The 16,686-nt window shown below is 37.9% G+C and overlaps 1 protein-coding gene across 1 annotated transcript in view; it reads left to right on the forward strand.

Annotated features, from left to right (window-relative positions):
• IMPG2 (interphotoreceptor matrix proteoglycan 2) overlaps positions 1-15,215 on the forward strand; it is an 84,520-nt gene extending 69,305 nt beyond the window's left edge. The window contains 6 exon segments of the mRNA XM_055124518.1: positions 195-1,459; positions 2,068-2,287; positions 9,316-9,526; positions 11,522-11,710; positions 14,173-14,413; positions 15,132-15,215. Coding sequence (XP_054980493.1) covers positions 195-1,459; positions 2,068-2,287; positions 9,316-9,526; positions 11,522-11,710; positions 14,173-14,413; positions 15,132-15,215 — 2,210 coding nt within the window.
• Positions 15,216-16,686: the final 1,471 nt, after the last annotated feature.

The following is a 16,686-nucleotide window of genomic DNA, read 5'->3' on the forward strand; positions in this document are numbered from 1 at the left end:
AGGTTCATGACACATTAGGAAAATATTATTAGATCTTTGATTTCCTAACTATATATAGCAACTATATATAGAAGATAGCAACTACTTCTCTTAATTTAATGTGAAAAAATAAATAGGTAGTGAGCCTTGTTAGGATAATTAGGAATATATTTTGATAACTTTGTAGATTAACTAGTTGAAAACTTTACTTTTAGGATTAATCCAAGTTGAAGAGCCAGACGGTTTTCTTTCCTTTGATCCACTGCCTTCAAGTCCATTAACTCATCCTATACCGGAAGAAATTGTAGCACCTATGGAAGACCTTGGGGCATCTATAACATCCTCACCATATATGATCTCCTCTACCACAATAAATCTTCTTGCTAGAGAACTAACTCGACCATTTGATTTGAACTTGTTAGCCTCCAAAGTTAAAGACCAAGTAGAAGGGAGTTCCTTGATGCCAGACATATCTATAGAAAAAGAGTTTATATTTGAAAGTGGTTTAGGTTCAGGGTCTGGGGAAAAGGTAGATATAAGTACTTGGCCATGGAACAAGATTTCATTGGATGAGAGCACTGAACCACTGACCAAGTCGTGGCTGGAAGAAGAGGATTCACTTTTGCCTACTGAGGGTGTAGATAATAAGCTAATTATAGCTGATAAAATTGATTCTGCAGGTCAGAGTATTGAGCATTCCAGGTATGGGCTTTTTGATAAATCTACAAGCTTTGCAGAAGGAGAACTCATTGGTGGACCCACTGTGTCCTTTGTTGCAGAGACCCCAGCTCAATTTGCACCTCTAATTCTCCCTACACACACATCAGGAGTACCAGATATTGATTATTATTCAGTTACCAGCATGCCTCTTCCACTGACATCTCCAGAAATCTCAGCTTCTACTGAAAAACAAGATCAGGTATATCTCTTCTCAAAGGAGGATATGAAACAAACTACAGAGGCATCCAGCCAAGATTGGTTTGACAGCATGATTTCAATAGAAAAGCCATATATGCATCCTTTGCGAGCCACATTGCCAGAATCTTCCCCAGAGAAATTGTCCAGTGACACAAGTACACCACAGAGTACTGACAAGCTTAAGTTGGAAGATTCTATTATACAGTCTACCAAAGTGTCTCCAGTCACAAGGTCCAGTCTGTTGGAGGATGAAGTAATCATGGGTGTACAAGATATTTCATTAGAACTAGATCGCATTGGCACAGATTACTATCAGCCTGAGCTAAGGCCAGAGGAAAATGGCAAGGTTGGTAGTTACATGGAAATATCTACAAATGTTCACTCCACAGAGATGGCTCTTGTGACTTGGCCCACAAAAGTAAATGACTCAAGTCATGCTCAGACTGCAGGAGCTTTGGTGGTTTTCTTTAGTCTGCGAGTGACTAACATGATGTTTTCAGAAGATCTGTTTAATAAAAACTCTTTGGAGTATAAAGCCCTGGAGCAAAGATTCTTAGAATTGGTAAGCACAGTATGTTAAACATGGATAGTAGATGGTTATGTCTGACCTCTTCCCACCACCCCACCCCCAAACGCACAAGATCTCAGGTAAGGAAGGTGTGCACAGTCTGTGAACATTCATTTCCTGTGGTGTAGAAGTTGAGTTGTGGTCTAGGGTTTGTAGGAAAGCAGTAGGACAAGTAGAAATTAGGAATGGCCACAGTGTGATTTGAGAGTGTTTTTTACAACTTAGATACTAAATATTGGATTTTATGATTTCTGGGACTGAGGCAAATTTAAGATTTTCTCTCCCACATTTTATGAATACCAATGTTTTATATAGGTTCCTGTAATGTCTTCACTATTGTGATCCTTTAGTTAAACAGAGAGAATAAACCACAGGAAATCTAAAATGTTCTGATTTTATGGGATTCCTAGAGGCCGCCATAAAAATATTCTGACACTCAAATAAGTCACAAAACTTTTGCTGATGAAAATTAAGAAGAATGTTTGGAAAACAGTTTGGAAAAATGGGGGGAAGGGCTTATTCTTGTTTGAGTTACTACTTTTGGATATGTTAAACAAAATAACAACCTTGTCAACAAACTGACCACTTTTCATGTATTGTAGCTGGTTCCCTATCTTCAGTCAAATCTCACAGGATTCCAGAATTTAGAAATTCTGAACTTCAGAAATGGCAGCATTGTGGTGAATAGTCGAGTGAAGTTTGCCAAGTCTATCCCTCCTAATGTCAACAATGCTGTTTACATGATTCTGGAAGACTTTTGCATCGCTGCCTACCAAACAATGAACTTGGCTATTGATAAATACTCACTTGATGTGGAATCAGGTAATGATGTTGAACACAATGGCAGCCTCTTCGTAGAATCCAGTTAGTTTCATGGGATCTTATTGCTATATGTTCTACACCAAGTCAGGGTGAATTCTGTATTTGTAGGACAAAGAGCAATATGTCAGGCAAATTTTCCACACCTTGATAATTAGTCAAATATTTCTGACATCCCTTGCCCAAATTCCAATCAGCACTATATCGTCCCATTGTTTGACTTCATGGAACTCTATCCTCTATCTGGAGAACTTGTTTTCTTTTCTTTCTTTCTTTCTTTTTTTTTTTTTTGCTTTTTTTTTTGGGGGGGGGTCACACCCGGCAATGCTCAGGGGTTACTCCTGGCTCTGCACTCAGGAATTACCCATGGCAGTGCTCAGGGGACCATATAGGACGCTGGGATTTGAACTCGGGTCGGCCGCGTGCAAGGCAAACGTCCTACCCGCTGTGCTATCACTCCAGCCCTCTTTCTTTCTTTTTTTTTAATAGAGAAGTTTAGGCTTTATTTTACCGTATTTTACATTTTTCTCCAAAAAAACATAGCAGTAAATTATAAAAAGCTTATAGATTAACCATCTGATGTTAGGCATTGTTTAAAAGGTCTTTTTTCCCCACTAAATAACAGCAAACAAAAAATCAAATATAAAATTTAAGATTTAAAAATAGTACTCTAGCAGAGGCATTATATCAGTATTTTTGATATTTTTATTATAATGTGTATGTTATATTATAATAAAATGAATACAAAAATTCCTGAATATGAAAAATTCACCAATGCTTCTTTAAATATTTCAAGATAATATTTACATTATCTTTCAAAATATATCAATACTTGGTGTTGTTCTGTATATTTTCAATTGTTTGGATTTTCAAGAAACATAAACTTGCTAATTGAACAAACATTTTGTTGAGAAAAATACTATTTGCAAAGCAATATGAAAGATTTAAAGAAAATCATAGCCTGGAACATCTTTCTAATAAATAGGTAGTCTGGGGTATATCAAATATGTGATTACCCTTTGAGAAGTTTGTTTTTTCTTTTTTCTTTTTAATTTATTTTATTGAATCACCATGTGGAAAGTTACAAAGTTCTCAGGCTTATGTCTCAGTTATACAATGCTCAAACACCTGTCCTTTCACCAGTGCCCATATTCCACCACCAAAAAACCCCAGTATAACTCCCACCCCCCCAACCCCCAACCCCTGCCTGCATAACTGATAAATTTCACTTCATTTTCTCTTTACCTTGATTACATTCCATATTTCAACACAAAACTCACTATTGTTGTTGGAGTTTCAACACACAACTCACTATTGTTGTTGGATTTTACCCCCCAAAAATACGGCCCTACTGACAAGGAAGCATTTGATAATTAGTTTTCCATTGATGAGAATGAAGAGATATGAAGTTGCGCGGCTGCAGTAGTGGCTGCGTGGTTTAGGATTTCTGTATTTTAGTAGTTAAGCCCAGGGAGATTTATGTTGGAAATTGTATAATTTCCCTTCCTGGGGCAGCATGGGGCAAAGGCTTAGTTCACAGTCTGGAGACATGGCTTGCAAGCACTTGCTGGGACCAGAAGTCATGTAGCTGCCTTCTGGATTTTGGTCGCTCAGCAGCAAAGCGGCTGTGCAAAAGCATGGCCACCAGGATCGAATCTCGGCGGGGCGCTCTTTTTTCTTTTTATTCTCAGAGTTTTTTGATTTTGGAGCACACCCAGCAGTGCTTAGGGACCATTCCCAGAGCTGTACTGGGAAGTCTCTCCTGTCAGTGCTTAGGGGACCAAATTGTGCCAGGGAGCAAACTGGGGTCACCTACGTGCAGGGCAAATACCTTAATCCTTGTATGCCTCTCTAGTGTCTCTCTTAATAAATTTCTTTACTTCACTACAAAAAAGTTCATTCAAAAATTAATATCATTTATTTTCTAAAGAATTATCCACTCATATTTCTGCTTGTTTACCTCCTGTTCCCCTTTCCATCTATTCTATGACTTTCTCTTTCACTATTCCACTAGATTTGTTCTTGCTACATTTATCTGTTGACAAACCCAGTATATTTTGACTATCTTACAATTTATGTATAATTTTCCTATTTCTCTTCTCATTAAATCATATAAATGCCAACATTATCAATATCTATCTTTTTTGTTGTTTAGAAAATTGTAGTTTCAATAACATGGTTACAATGTGCTAGCATTTTAGTTTATGATTTACAAAGTTATTGCATCACCATCAAAGTGCCCACTACACTCTGCCACTGTCCTGTGAAAAATATATAATTGTTATAGATTAGACCACATATTTTTAACAGTGTTAACATTTATGGTTTTGGTGTATATTGTCACCTTACTTCAACACCACCAAAAGTGCTCAAGACTCTCCACCAACGCTTTATATTACTTTTTGTCTACCTCATCAATACTCCCATATCTTCCCTAGACTGACTCTTAGTTCTATAACCCAGTACAGAGGCTTTTTAATCATTTCATATTGTCAATTCCCTTGTTTTGCATTTTTATATACCTCAAGTGAAATAGATGAACTGATATGTCATCCTTCTGACTTATTTTTCCTAACATGATATCTTTCAGTTCCATCCAAATCACAGTGAGCAGCATTATTTCATTTTTTTTTCTTGTTGCTGCATATGTATATGTACCACAATTTCCTCATTTGGCGGTTTTTTTTTTTTAATTCTTTTGTTGATTCACCATGTGGAAAGTTACAAAGCTTTCAGGTTTAAGTCTCAATTATACAATGCTCAAACACCCATCCCTTCACCAGTGCACATATTCCACCACCAAGAATCACGATATACCTCCCCCTTCCCCCCACCTCCCCAGCCCCCCACCTCGCATGTGTAACTGGTAAATTTCACTGTACTTTCTCTTTACTTTGATTACTTTCAATATTTAAACAAAAAAATTCACTATTATTGATTTTGAGTTTCTCCCCATTTGACGGTTATTGAATGTTTTGATTGTTTCTCCATCCTGGCTGTTATACTAAGTGATGCAATGAACATACATCTTTTTTTAAATTAATGATTTTTGTTTTGGGCAGCTAGATATAAAAAAGTAGACTTGTTAGGTCATCTGGGAGTTCTATTTTTAGCTCTTGTGAGAATTCTCTATTCTGTTTTCCTGAGGCTGAACTCAACAACATGCCCACCATCAATGAATGAGGGTTCTTTTATCAACACATCCCTGCGACATTGGTTATTTCTAGTCTTTTTGATCTATGCCATTCTCACTGATGTGAGATGATATGCCGTTGTCATTTTGATTACATTTCCCTGATGATAAGTGATGATGACCACTTTTTCTCATGCTTGCTGATTATCTGTGTCATCTTTGGGGAAAATGTCTGTTCATTTCTCCCCCCACCTCCCTGCCTTTTTTTTGGATTGGGTGTTTAGTTTCCTTTCTGCTGAGCTTTTATGTATTTTGGATATTAACCCTTTATTTGTTGTATTGTATGTAGATATCTTCTCTCATTCCTCACACATGCAAAGCATGCACTTTACTGTTGAGCTACATCCCTGCCCCCAGTATCAGTGGATTTTTATATGCAGGTCAGATTTCTCGTCTGTGTTCCAGCACCAATATCTAATTGTGTACTTGTTGATCTCCATTTGTATGAAACTTTGTTCCCTCTTATCTGACTTTATTCATGCTATGCCTTTATGACTTTACTCATGCTATTCCTAAGTTCAAATATCTGTTCAAGACTTTCACTTACCCATGATCTACATTGAGTTTCTCTTATGGCTTTTTCTTGTACCATCATATTTTGTGTATAAAGTTTATAACCATTGTAGTATGCTCACTTATGTATATAGATGCCAGTGCTTTTCCTCTGGTTGAACTGTCCACAAGGACTGAGAGTGTTTATTTTATTAGTCACTTTCTATCCAAAATCTAGTACTATGTCCATGAAAGATCCTAAAAATACTGTGAGTGAATGAAATAAACCCTCAGTTTTTTCTTGGCAGGCTTGGATACAAACAAAACTCTTGGAATTTTAAACTTTGTTCTTTTCATAATTAGGAGGACAGTGACTGTGAGTGGGAGTGAGGTTAAATGCCTAGATTCATGCTTCTCTAGTTCTTTTACCCTTAAATTGGTTTGAAGCCAGTCCTACTCTTTAATTAGGAATAATGCAAACATTCTTTCCTTTGAAAATCCTTGAAGGGTTATTATTCATTCAAAGTGAGGAGAATGATTTAGCGAGTCACAAGATATTCAAATCTCTTGCCACTACAGTTCACAAAGGCGATTTTTACATTCTTTACCATGTGGTGTAGTGGAAAAAGCAATTGGTTTTAGTTTGAATGTCTTGATTTTTTGTCCTTGCTCTGTCATTTATCATTTATGTGATACAGATGAGCCATTTTATCTGAGTCTAGGTCCTTCATACATTAAAATTAGATATTACTTGGAGTTGGAGAGATGGTGCAACAGGTATGCAGCCAAACCGTGTTCAATTCTTGCCTCCCATATGGTCCCCCTGAACACTTTCAGAAGTGATTTCTGACCACAGAGTCAGGAGTTTACCCCTGAGCATCACTGAGTGTGGCCAAAACAAACAAACAAACAAACAAACATAGGGATATTATCTAACCTGTGTGTTTCAGGGGTCTATTTATTTTTTAAAAATTTAATTTTTATAAAGTTGTTCACAATAATTTGTTACATTTAATATTTCAAAACCAATCCCACTACCATTTCACCTACCCAATACCATATTTAAAATGTTTCCACCCAGATCCCCAAACCCTGCTCCCCAAACCTAAATAATTTATTTAGTATTGCTCGTTATGAATAATCCACTAAAAATAATACAAAAAGTTTCCTTAGAGGAAAGTGTGTGAAGATGGTTCTAGTTCTATTTCATCCTGGATCCATTAAACTCTACATGTTAAAGGTTGAACCATTTTATATATATACATATATATATACATATATATATATGTATATGTGTGTGTGTGTGTGTGTGTGTGTAGCACTGTCGTCCCATTGTTCATTGATTTGCTCGAGCGGGCACCAGTAATGTCTCCATTGTGAGACTTGTTGTTACTGTTTTTGGCATATTAAATACACCACAGGTAGCTTGCCAAGCTCTGCCGTGCGGGCAGGATACTCTTGGTAGCTTTCTGGGCTCTCCGAGAGGGATGGAGGAATCAAACCCAGGTCGGCCGTGTGCAAGGCAAACGCCCTGCCAACTGTGCTATTGGTCCAGAACCAAACTTTAAGTTTGATATATCTCTTTCTGTACTTATACAGAATGACATTGCTAGAAATATTAGAAGTAGATTTACTACAACTATTTAAGTGGATAGGACTGGAACAATATCTATATCTTTATCTATATCTATATCTATCTATATATATTTTTTCACCTTAAGGTGGGTTGCCTTCTGCTTTACACCCCATCAAATGTGGTGTGCTACTTTTGGTACATCAGTGCTGTAGAGTATGAGATGGTGGTGTGTGGCTGTATTTGTGGCCACGTGTTCCAGGGATTCTAAAATGTTAAATATGATAATACAGCTAAAATTAATTTAATTTCTTTTTAACTGGATGGTGACTTTGGGGTCTGGAGGTATTTCTGTGGCATATTGCTCTTGTGTTGCTCTCTTCCAAGAGATTTTTTTGTGAGTCTCTGGATCATGGCCATTAATGAGCTTATATGGCACCAGAGGCAGTTCCTGGGCATGATTGCCAGGCTTTCGGAAGCAAGAGATGGCAGGAGGTCACCTATTTCCAACTCCCTGAGAGATTGGAGATTTCAGTCACACATCCCTCATACCTGGGTTTTTCAGCAGATTCACTCATAGATGAGGCTCGTCTGAGCCTGTGGAGATTGGCTGGGGGCATGGTAGCGATTGAGTTGAGAATTTTAGCTGCCGGGGCTCTGTTGGGGTGGGGAGGAGAACTCACCCGCTTCCCTCCGGGTTTCAGGGGGCTATTTTAAAGAGTAAACAAATAGCATATGAAGATATTTGTGTAACTACACAAATATACGGAGCTCCTACAAATGAAAAAGTCTTTAAGGAGTACAATAAACAAATAATATTTATTTATTTAAACTTGACACATAATTCATAAGGTAAGTCATCCAGGCTTTTCATTAATGTTCAAATTTCTTGGCATTAGCCTCCTCAGGTGCAGTGTAAACTTATGGTCATGACTCTTCATTTTAAATATTTATAGGGTTACCAGCTAATTTATTTTTTCTCATAGGTGACATAGCAAAAGGTACTCAGGGATCCCCGGGGGCCATTACTGCCTGTGGTTTGCTATGCTGTGTGGTGCTTGGATGCTTGGGTATGGTGAAGCTCAGGGTTACCAGGACTATTCATGGAAGTGCTCATCCAAGTGTCAGGGGTTCAACTCAGGAGCTCACACATGGTAGGCATGTGCCTACCACTTGAGCTCTCCAAACTTTCTCACAATCACTTCACCTCCAGCTCTGAATTGTTTCTGATAAATTCCCAGTTTAACACTTTTTCTCAGCCCCTTTTTGTTTTTTTGACCCCCTTGTCATTTTTTAAAATGATCTAACACAGATCACAGTCTTGTTTTTTACTTCCCCAAAGCATTTGTGATACAAGTGTATACGTACCTTTTTACTAAGCTATATCCTCAACCTCATAAATTCTTCTTTTGTGCAACTCTTATAAAACCAGAATGTAATTCTATAATTTAGATTCCTGTTTTCTATCCCAGATTTAGCTCCAGTTCTACCTTTGTTTCCCCATAAAACCATTAAGATTTTGTTTTAAAAGGCAAACCATCTATTTCACTTTCAACCAGCATAAAATACTGGTAAGAGACTAATTTTTATTCTATTTTATTTTTTGGTAATAAATTTTAAAATTAGTCTTTTATTTAAAGGATGAAAAATTGTAGACCTTCCCCCTTGGCCTAGAAACAAAGGGGAAGATACATATTTTTTCATCTTACAATTCTATTTGACTTCTCTCATAAACTCATTCACAGCTGTAGAATGGTTTGTTTGATGTTCTAGGTGATCAAGCTGACCCTTGCAAATTCCAAGCATGCAATGAATTTTCAGAGTGTTTTGTCAACCCCTGGAGTGGGGAAGCAGAGTGCAAATGTTATCCTGGATACCTGAGTGTGGATGAATTACCCTGTCAGAGTCTCTGTGACCTGCAACCTGACTTCTGCTTGAATGATGGAAAATGTGACATTATGCCAGGCCATGGCGCCATTTGTAGGTATGTTGTAGTTAAGAACGTTAACTCTGTGAAACAATAGGCACTTCCGAAGAAAAGGCCCTTTACTTAGAATTTCATAATAACCACAGAAAAATATAAATGTTATGCTTAGGTATATTTCTCAGAATATAGTGGGTTATTATCTGATAAAACTACTATAAGTTGACTATATTGTTGTTAAAGATGTGTTTAGAATACCTAACATAGCCTACCTTAAGTATATTTACATCAGCCTACATTTGAGCAAAATCTTCTAATTCAAAACCTATTGTATAATAAGGCATTGGTTATATCATGTAATTTATTTAGTACTTGTACTGAGAAAACCAGAATGCCCAAATTCACAATTCAAAGTATAATTTCTAGTTAATGTGTACCAACATTGTTAGATAAAGACCTAGGCCAAGCCATCTTAAGTTGAGGACCATATGTCATGGGTGACATCTAGTTCTAAGGTAAATAATAGGTTAATGAGTACATCTGAATTATACCTAAATTAATATTATTTTATTTTTATACCCCTAGGGTACAAAAGAAAAACAGTGTATATATGTCTTACTAAGAGTAGTTTGAGGGGCTGGAGCGATAGCACAGCGGGTAGGGCATTTGCCTTGCACGCGGCTGACCCAGGTTCCTTTCCCAGCATCCCATATGGTCTCCTGAGCACCGCCAGAGGTGGTTCCTGAGTGCAGAGCCAGGAGTAACCCCAGTGCACCTCCAGGTGTGACCCCCGCAAAAAAAGCAAAAAGAGTAGTTTGAGATCTTCTGTGTTATGGTTATTAATACTGATGACAAAGCAATTGGTGCTCAAATTATTAACACTTTATACCATATCTGAAATTGATAAAAACATGCACTGTACAGTTCTGAGTTGTCTATTTTTTAAATGATTTTGACTGCTTGTAGTCCTTCTGAGTATCCATAGATAGAGTAAAGGAAATAATTAAGTTCTTGGAAATTGTGACAAGTTTACTTTATTTTAAGGACATAATATCCTTTCTTTAAAAAAGGTAGAACAAAGAAAATGCAACATACAGCTAGACTTTTGTTCTTTGTTGCTCCTTTTAGATAAAGCCAAACATATCAACCTCCCAGTCACACATAACCATATAAAAAGGGAGAAAAATACTAAGTAAAAGCATAATACTAAATATAAGGGGAACTAAATAAGACAACAATTTCAGAATGAGCAAATGTTGGCTAAGATGCAAGAAATAAGATAACAATAATATAGACTCTTCTATGTGAAAAAGAATAAAACTTATCTATAAAAGGAGAACAATGTATGTATGGGGAGAATAGTCTTTGTATTTAGAGCAATCAACCTTATTTCAATAGCCAGTGATTTCTTTGCTGCTCTAAGAATTATGGATAGTTTGGTACAGGCCTGTGACCATGGAGTTTGGCAGATTTCTGCAGTGAAGTGAAGAACTTTTAGCCTCAGTTCTTTTGTCAGCTAATTATTGTGAGCTCTTCCATTTACTCTTCTTCCTTCACAGAGATGCCTACACTTATTTGACCTACTTCTCCCTTTCAGAAAAAAAATGTTCATTCAGTGCTCCCATAGAAATCTCTCTTAATTAACTAAACAAACAAATAGCACCAACACCTTCAATTGTACTTATGGCAACTACTGCCCCAAACTACTGCCCCATTTGGATCTTTCCAGCTCCTCCCCACCCCCAGAGGGAATATTTCCCACTTGTGCAAACATCCATAAGACTATTAACTGGATTACTAGATTACATCATTTAAGCTTGTCCTGTCTTTATTTCAGAAATTGGTCATGGAGAACCACTGAGTCTGTGCCTGGCATTATGTGCAACCTGAAATTATGTGATCAGTTAATGTGTGTGTTTACCTTTTTTCCCCTGAAGCTTTACAGGGTCAGCATTTATTTCTCTGCCTTTCTCCAGTCCCACCTAAGGTTCTGCTGATAATTGTTGCATTCATCAGAGTGATATCGTTTTTGGACGTGGTCCCTGCTTGTTACAGATGCCGGGTGGGTGAGAACTGGTGGTACCGAGGTGAACATTGCGAGGAGTTTATATCCGAGCCCTTGGTGATTGGCATTGCCATCGCCTCCGTGGTTGGACTTCTCCTCATCTCGTCTGCTGTCATCTTCTTCCTTGTAAAGACTCTTCAAGCTCAGTATATTAGGAGAGAAAGTGAGAAGCCGTTCAGGTAAATAAGGAAAATTGCGCTCTGACAGGAGGCAAGGCTCCTTTGCTTCACACATTTGGTATTTGTTATGTGCCAAATTTTCTATAAGACTCTGGGCAGTGGGGAAAAGCTATAAAACTGACTAAAAACATGTCATTTGAGAAGAAACACAAGCAGTAGTATGAATAGCATATTAAGGGACCCAGATGAGTCATGGATTTGAGTTAAAGAGAATTTTTAAAGTTTTTTTTTTTTTTTTCTTTTTGGGTCACACCCGGCGATGCACAGGGGTCACTCCTGGCTCATGCACTCAGGAATCACCCCTGGCGGTGCTCAGGGGACCATATGGGATGCTGGGATTCGAACCCGGGTCGGCCGCGTGCAAGGCAAACGCCCTACCCGCTGTGCTATCACTCCAGCCCCGAATTTTTAAAGTTTTAATGGTAGTTTTATTTCTTTATTTTGTGGCCACATCTGGTCATGCTGGGGGCAACTTTTCAGCTCAATGCCTGCAGGTCACTCCCAGGGGTGCTTAGGGGACCATGTGGTGCTAAAGTTAGAACCTGAACTTTCTACATCTAAAGCATGTACATTAGCTATCTTCTTGGCCGTTAATGATAATTATTTTAATTATTTTATTTACTGGACAGAGTTGCGGATGTATCCTGTGGATGGGTGGAATCCTGTATAGCAAGTTGAGTGAATGTGAGCAAAGTCAGGGAGATATACATTAATTTTGAGGCCTAATAACAGAGTAGCTACATTGAGTCTAGATAGAATACCTGTTTCAATGGTGGAAGGAGTTTGGAGGCCACAAGAGGAGATAAGGTCTTTGTGTAGACCTCTCTGTTCCCCTTTGGGTCATTCCAGTGGTCAGATTTAAAATCTGGTAAAAAAATTCTTTTCTATTTTTAAAAAATATGTAAATTTTTTATGACAAGGAACCTAGAGCTTACAATGGAATGTGGAAAAATACCTTTAATCTCTTCAGAGATTAATCATGTGGAGAAAATTGGACAGCCACACACACAAAAATGAAATTAGACCACTGTTTTACCATACACAAAAGTTAACTCAAAATGAATTAAAAACTTCTATGTAAGCCTTGAAACCATAAAATACAAAGAAGAAAACATAAGCACAATCCTCCTTGCCCTCAGTCTTAGAGTTGTACTTTGGGAACGTGGCTCTAGCGGCAAGAGAAACAAAGGCAAAAATAAAAATTGGAAATACTACAAATCAAATAGCTCTGTAGCAGGATGTAGAGGTTGTAGCAGCTAAGGCACTTGCTTTGCCCCTGGTGGGTCCAGGTTAGATCCCTCACACCACATATTGTCCACTAGGCTTCAAAATTGCTTTTCAAGCTCAGGTTCTCCCTTGTACACATGTCTTTAAGTTTCTCTGCTTGTATGTTTCCATTCTGGTGAAGCCTGTGCTCTCTCTTAAACACATACTTCTCTCTTTATCTAACATATTTCTAAATAAATTTTAATAAAAACTACCTAACTTTACTAAAAAAAAATCTGGGTAAAAATTTGAAAAAAAAAAAAAAAGAAATCCGGTTCTCTGCTTCACTAAGTATTTTCACGTTCATTGATGGTGAAAAGAAACCTATCTTCTTTCTGGCCTAGGGATTCAAAGATCTTCGGGTTGTTAAATATTCACAGTTCATGATTGTACTTTGTTTCTGTGTTTCTTAAGTCTATCTGGCCAGCTGCTTTTGGCAACTGCTTCACTATCCAACTTTGTAAAGGAGGATCGTCTCTGAGTTTCCCACAGCACAGCACCAGGACGTACCTTCATTACTGCTCTTAGACTTTTTATTGAGTCTGACTTAGTATTAAGCTGTAATGTTGGGGCTGGAGCAATAGTACAGTGGGTAGGGCATTTGCCTTGCACGCGGCTGACCTGGGTTCGATTCCCAGTATTCCATATGGTCCTCTGAGCACTGCCAGGGGTGATTCCTGAGTGCAGAACCAGGAGTAACCCCTGTGCATTGCCAGCTGTGACCCATAAAGCAAAAAAAAAAAAACAACTGTAATGTTATTCAGGAGAGACAGGTATCAATGAAATATTTTATATCAAGAGCATCCAGAATAATCTTAGATAATACTTATGCTTGAATAGAATTGAGGCTCAGTTTCTTCCTATATTTCTATTTTTACTGGATTTTTTTGTGTGGTTACTCACTAATTTTTGGTTTTTATACTCTTGGAATAATGGCTGTATATTTGTTTAATGAAATGTTATCTATTGGCAGATGTGATTCCACATCAACATTTATTGAGTGACAGATGTGGTGAAAAAGTATGGAAAAATTCTATGGGACACGATGAAAAATTGAGGAAGCAAGAATGATAATATGTAATTGAGGTTGATCTGGTATCTCTTGTAATTTTCTCTTTTGTTTCTGGCTCACCACTTTTTTATTCCCCCAGGAAATCTTGTTCCAGGTAAATCTTCCTGAAAATCTGAAGAAGAAGCTGAATCAATCAAACTTTTCTTTTTTGTGGTTCTAGGAGGCAGCCTGACAACCTGGCCTCTATTGAAAATGCTGTGAAATACAACCCTATGTATAAAGGTCACAGGGCTGGAGGTGAGCGAGTTGAGGGACCTTATCATACCTCATACCCCTTCTACAGCTATCCAGGTGGAGGGATGGTTGGTGATCTGAGCAGGGAGGAAATCAGACAAATGTATGAGAACAGTGAGCTTTCCGAAGAGGTGAGACACTTTACTTTTCTATTACTGCTCTGTGTTGTACCTGCTGCTGGTTGTGTGTGTGTGTGTGTGTGTGTGACTGTGTGTGTGCGCGTGTGCACGCACACACATGCATGCGCATAATCTTCAAGAAAAGATAAAAAGTATTTTATGATTAACTTTACTGTATCTTCTATTCCAGCCAATAGGGGTACAATTTTGAACTATGCCTTACTTCCACCCAGTAGTTGGTTAGCACACACTTTATCCCCTTGCCTCCCTTCCTTAGAAGTATATATCAGTTGTAGCACTGTAGCACTGTCAATCCATTGTTCATCGATTTGCTTGAGCAGGCACCAGTAACATCTCCATTGTGAGACTTGTTACTGTTTTTGGCATATGGAATAAGCCACGGGTAGCTTGCCAGGCTCTGCCACATGGGCGGGATACTCTTGGTAGCTTGCTGGGCTCTCCGAGAGGGACGGAGGAATCAAACCCAGGTCAGCCGCGTGCAAGGCAAATGCCTACCTACTGTGATATCGCTCCAGTTACTTAGTATAATTCATGGAATATTCAGAAACTTCACTTCTCTGAAAAGTGAAGTTCCTTTCCCCCTTCACCCCCATATCTCTCCCTTGTTTAGCCTGGAAAGCTACCTTGCCTGATAAAGATGCAAACTCCTTTGAAGAGGGTATTAAAGCTTTCCCAATGCAATGTATGGCACCATTATCTTTTCTTAAAGGAAATTCAAGAAAGAATGAGAATATTGGAACTGTATGCCAATGATCCTGAATTTGTAGCTTTGGTGAGAGAACACCAAATGTAAGTCCTGGGAGTAGCCCCTCTCTGCCTAGGGTCTTTGCAGGTTCCTTAGGGCAGTGCCACTGGAGTGAGCACATCCTTTTGTCCCTATGACATGGGTCCTAGTGATAATCAATGTATATTGAGTCCTTTAGAGTTAATGCACTTCCATTCTCATGACCACACTTACTCCTCATAATAGCTTATAAGTTGAGTGTTTCTTACTTTTTTTATATATGTGAACGAGGAGAGGAAACCTTAGATTAAGGAATTTATGCAAGATGGTGATGATAGTTGAGGTCTAGCAACAAAAATGGGTCTCATCTTGGTGCCTTCTTGTTTTTTTCACTTAGTTGCTCTTTGTTTCTCCACCCTTTGCAGGGAAGAGCTTTAATCAACATTCATATTTGGAAAAGGATTGGAAGCCTAGAGATGAAGGAGCTCACTTGATATTTATAAATATAATTAACCTGGATTTTCAAGTCTCTTATAAGAACTTTTTTTTTAATTAAAAAACTTAAATTTGGGGCACATGGTTTCCTGTAAGTTTTTCAGAATGTAGCAAGAGATACAACAATTTTTTTTTACCTGCAAGTTTCAAAAGCTGTTTTTGTGGAAGTACAAGTCTGCCTGAAAGCTAGAAATTATTCTACATGAGAAAAGCATGGTCTGGATATGAGAGCCTGGAAAGCTACCTGTTGTGTATTCAATATGCTCAAAACAGTAACAAGTCTCACAATGGAGACGTTATTATCTGCTTCTGAAGCCCAAACCTTCTCTTAATAACTGCATTTCATTCTGAGCATCAAGATAAGGTGAAATAATTACACAAGGCAAACTAGTAAATGAAACAAAGCATGTTTGTTATTGGCAGGTGGCATGTAAAGTCTTTGAAAATGTTTTTAGTATTGCATACAGCCAGATGTTCATTGAGTAAAAGAAAAAGTTTTTTTCACATTGCTGAAGGAAAAGCAACTTTCTGCTGTTGTGTAAAGTTAGGCTCATACTTTATGTTTTTACCATAGTTTTGAATTTTCTGAGCATAGTTATCAAATTTACATTATTATTAAGTAGATAAATATTTATTTTTAGCTATTAAGGACAATACGTAGTGTAAAATCTGGATTATTCCTGTCAGACTAAAGATGAATTTAGTCATGTGGACAAAGAAGTTGGGAGCAATACTCATGATTCAGACTGTATTTTGATGAGTTATTTTTCCATTTTCTCCTTCTTAAAGTTCTACCACTCCTTCCATCAGTCCTACCACAAATGTCCCCTTTTTTCCACCAATTTCCTCAGATTTCTTCCCATCCTCCAGCCTGTTCCCTTGGCAGGCATATAGAAGATTTTTGTAAAGAGAGGGGTTTGGCAGATTGATACCATTTCACTGAAACTCTTCAGTGCCACCCTCGAGAACGTCATATGATGACTGGAATGGGAAGGAATGGGAGTAAAGATAGGAGGTCAGTAACTACACCATCTTCGCTTCTCTG

The sequence above is a fragment of the Sorex araneus genome, chromosome 2, assembly GCF_027595985.1.
Source record: "Sorex araneus isolate mSorAra2 chromosome 2, mSorAra2.pri, whole genome shotgun sequence".
Classification (NCBI taxonomy): domain Eukaryota; kingdom Metazoa; phylum Chordata; class Mammalia; order Eulipotyphla; family Soricidae; genus Sorex; species Sorex araneus.